Source organism: Mustelus asterias, unplaced genomic scaffold (genome assembly GCF_964213995.1).
Source record: "Mustelus asterias unplaced genomic scaffold, sMusAst1.hap1.1 HAP1_SCAFFOLD_4596, whole genome shotgun sequence".
Classification (NCBI taxonomy): domain Eukaryota; kingdom Metazoa; phylum Chordata; class Chondrichthyes; order Carcharhiniformes; family Triakidae; genus Mustelus; species Mustelus asterias.
Window position 1 is genome coordinate 1 of NW_027594539.1, and position 3,509 is coordinate 3,509.

Sequence of the window (3,509 nt, forward strand, 5' to 3'; positions counted from 1 at the left end):
AAATGAAAAGCTCCCAAAAGTCACAGGTGAGGAACGCTGTCCCGGGTGATCCGATCACTGATTGGTTTTGATCCCAGTATCCGTCGGTTTCCGTCTAAATAACTGTTCCGGGGCGACTGCCAAACATTGTCCCGTTTCACCCCCCAGAGTGAGGTCATTACCCCGGACAACCCCTGTAGATATTGAGGAGTTGCTCTGGCTGTCTGCTCTGGCGTGGGGGGGGGGGGGGGGGGGAATGGGGGGATGGGGGGGGTGGGGGGGCGGGGGGGCCGGGGTGGGGGGGAGGTGGAGAGCAGAGAGACACGGCCGGAATACTCTGGGAATTATAGATTTGTAAACCAGCCAGGATCATACTGAATGACGCAGCAGCTGAAGGGGCTGAATGGCCTCCCCCCAACCCTCCCCCCCCCCCCCCCCGCCCCTCCCGCCCCCCCGCTCCTCACCCACAAGCTCCGGGATCATTGGAATCATTAAAGTCACTGTATTTTTGAAAATGAATGATGTGAAATTTGCAAGCGGCAATACAGACCATTCGGCCCATCTGCTTCATGCTGCTGTAACTCTCCCTCTCTTTCCCTTGCAGTATCCCCCCATGACGCTGATGTCAGCTTTAACTGCAGCTTTATCGACTCTCCGTCTGCTGCCTGGGACTCTGCATCATTCTCGTCTTTCGAGACAGATGAGGGGGAGCCTCTGTACTGTGTACCCACTCAGGAAGGTGAGGACAGACAGCTCATTATTCAAACACTTGGCAAAGATTACGCAAGTTGTTCCTTTTATAAAGAATTCAAACAGTGGAACAAACTATCCCCCAGTGAGAGTCAGCACCTTCAGGATCTGTATCCCAGTGAGAGTCAGCACCTTCAGGATCTGTATCCCAGTGAGAGTCAGCACCTTCAGGAACTGTCCCCCAGTGAGAGTCAGCACCTTCAGGAACTGTATCCCAGTGAGAGTCAGCACCTTCAGGAACTGTATCCCAGTGAGAGTCAGCACCTTCAGGATCTGTATCCCAGTGAGAGACAGCACCTTCAGGAACTGTATCCCAGAGAGAGTCAGCACCTTCAGGAACTGTATCCCAGTGAGAGTCAGCACCTTCAGGAACTGTATCCCAGTGAGAGTCAGCACCTTCAGGAACTGTCCCCCAGTGAGAGTCAGCACCTTCAGGAACTGTATCCCAGTGAGAGTCAGCACCTTCAGGAACTGTATCCTAGTGAGAGTCAGCACCTTCAGGAACTGTATCCCAGTGAGAGTCAGCACCTTCAGGAACTGTATCCCAGTGAGAGTCAGCACCTTCAGGAACTGTCCCCCAGTGAGAGTCAGCACCTTCAGGAACTGTATCCCAGTGAGAGTCAGCACCTTCAGGAACTGTATCCCAGTGAGAGTCAGCACCTTCAGGAACTGTATCCCAGTGAGAGTCAGCATCTTCAGGAACTGTATCCCAGTGAGAGTCAGCACCTTCAGGAACTGTATCCCAGTGAGAGTCAGCACCTTCAGGAACTGTATCCCAGTGAGAGTCAGCACCTTCAGGAACTGTATCCCAGTGAGAGCACCTTCAGGAACTGTATCCCAGTGAGCGCACCTTCAGGAACTGTATCCCAGTGAGAGTCAGCACCTTCAGGAATCTGGAGGGAAAGTGTTAGTGGAAGTATGTGTTGATTTGAATATTTTCCCTCTCTTTCAGGGAATGTGCTGATTCCTCCAGCGTGTATGTTTCAGGAGTTGAGTTCCAGGTGTAATTATTTCCCAGCTGAACAGTCTGATTTGGCCAGTGAGGATGGACTGGAGTTGATGTCCATTCCCCGCACCTCCAGCATTGTCAAGGCCAAGCGACCCTCGGTCTCGTTTGCGGAAGGGACGAAGTTTGGCCCCGAGTTGAGACGGGGATCCATGCCCGAGAGTCGGATTGTCCCCGCTGCCAACCCGCAGAGGAAGAGGAAGCTCTCCTGGACTCTCAGTAAACTATCACCCATCGTGTCGGAACCTGCAGCATCTGCCGAGTGCCAGCCCTATGAGTGTACCGTCATCCCCGGCATTTACTCAGAGTCTGAGGGCCCCCACCGCCACGGCAAGCCCCCAGCCCGGGGCAGATCCAGAGACCACCGGGAGGCCCCATCTACAGCCAGGAGGGAGCGTCAGATGGCAGAGAGCAGCGTGACCATGGTGCTGTCCACTGAGCCCAAATCCAGTGCCCGTCGTCAGAAGGTCGGCACAGGCTCGGCTAGTCCAGGAGAAGCCAAGCGCTCCTCCAAGCTTTGGGAGAGTTCGGTGGAAGGGATTGGTGTTGGGACAGTTCAGGCAATGCTGAAACGGTTTGGAAGCTTTCAGAGGCAGCGATCCAGCCCCAAGGAAGAATTAAGGCCCAGGCTTCGGGGAGAGAATGTCAACAAAATCCATCGGAAACTGGCTGCCCTGGACAGAAGCTTCCAAGCCCAGTCACCGGAGAAGCCGGCTTCTCCAGCTGAGGGGAACATTCCCTCCACTCTTCCCGGCAAGGCAGCGAATGCCACCCACCAGCCGGGTCAAACTGAAGGCAATGGGACCCTCACCAAGAAACCTGTCATCCCAACCACCCCCGTCCTCCAGAGGCTGGTGGCTAACGTTTCCGAGGAGGGGGAACGGGAAGCGGGCCTGGTGCCCCCAGCCAGAAAGACGGACAATGCCGGGGAACAGCATCCTGGGAATGAGGACAACCTGTGTGATCAGGAGCACGGGAATGAGCGCAGTGTGGACATTGCCAGCCCAGTCCCAAACCCGGATATCCATTGAGAATCCGCTGGAACTGTGACAGCTTCCCACTCACTCCTGAAGTGGAAGCAACAGGGGATTAGCAGCACTGAGGGGCAGAATGGACAGACACAACATGGCCTAGGCAGTGACCCTCTCAGTCTGCAGAGAGGAATCGTTCCAAAATCTTCAGGATAAAATTCTTGAAACATTGAGGTAAAAACTGAGGGATTGGGAGAGGGGTCAGGAATAAAGGATTTGTGGGAATGAGGGATTGGGGGAATTCTCTATCCATGGAAACAGGCTGACTCTCTCTCTAATCCCAGTGGAAGAGTGCTCCTAGCGGAATAGCCGGGGTCCAGTAGCCCCTCCTGAGAGTTTGCCGAGTTTCAGTGGAGGGCCAGGCCTTCACAGAGTGAATGCAGAGAGAGGAATGTCTGTCGCACTGAGGCCTTGATGTGCTTTCCATTTCTATCTCATTGTTATTTGATGTTGGGGAGTTTTAACCCTCCCCCTGCGCTCTCTCGAGGTGAGAGGTGAGGGGGTGGGAGGTGAGGGGGTAGGAGGTGAGGGGTAAGGGATGAGGGGTGAGGAGCACTTGCCAACATTCACAGCACCAATAGACACAAAGGGAATGGCTCGTGACTCTGACCCCTCAATGGTCACTTTCTGCAGATACCCCTAATCTGCCGTCATGGCCCCTAATCCATCTCTGCAACATCAGCCCCCTCCCCGCCTCCCCATTCCCCCTCCCTACCCCCCATTCCCCCTCCCCACCCCCCCAT

The 3,509-nt window shown here is 54.9% G+C and overlaps 1 protein-coding gene across 1 annotated transcript; it reads left to right on the plus strand.

Moving 5' to 3' along the window:
- Positions 1 to 4: 4 nt before the first annotated feature.
- LOC144491158 (uncharacterized) lies at positions 5 to 3,055 on the plus strand (the record flags this gene model as incomplete). The annotated part of the gene is made up of 3 exons (XM_078208835.1): positions 5 to 26; positions 584 to 718; positions 1,682 to 3,055. Coding segments are annotated over 3 exons (1,242 nt in total), but the record flags the coding sequence as incomplete, so codon positions are not given.
- Between the last annotated feature and the right edge of the window lie 454 nt (positions 3,056 to 3,509).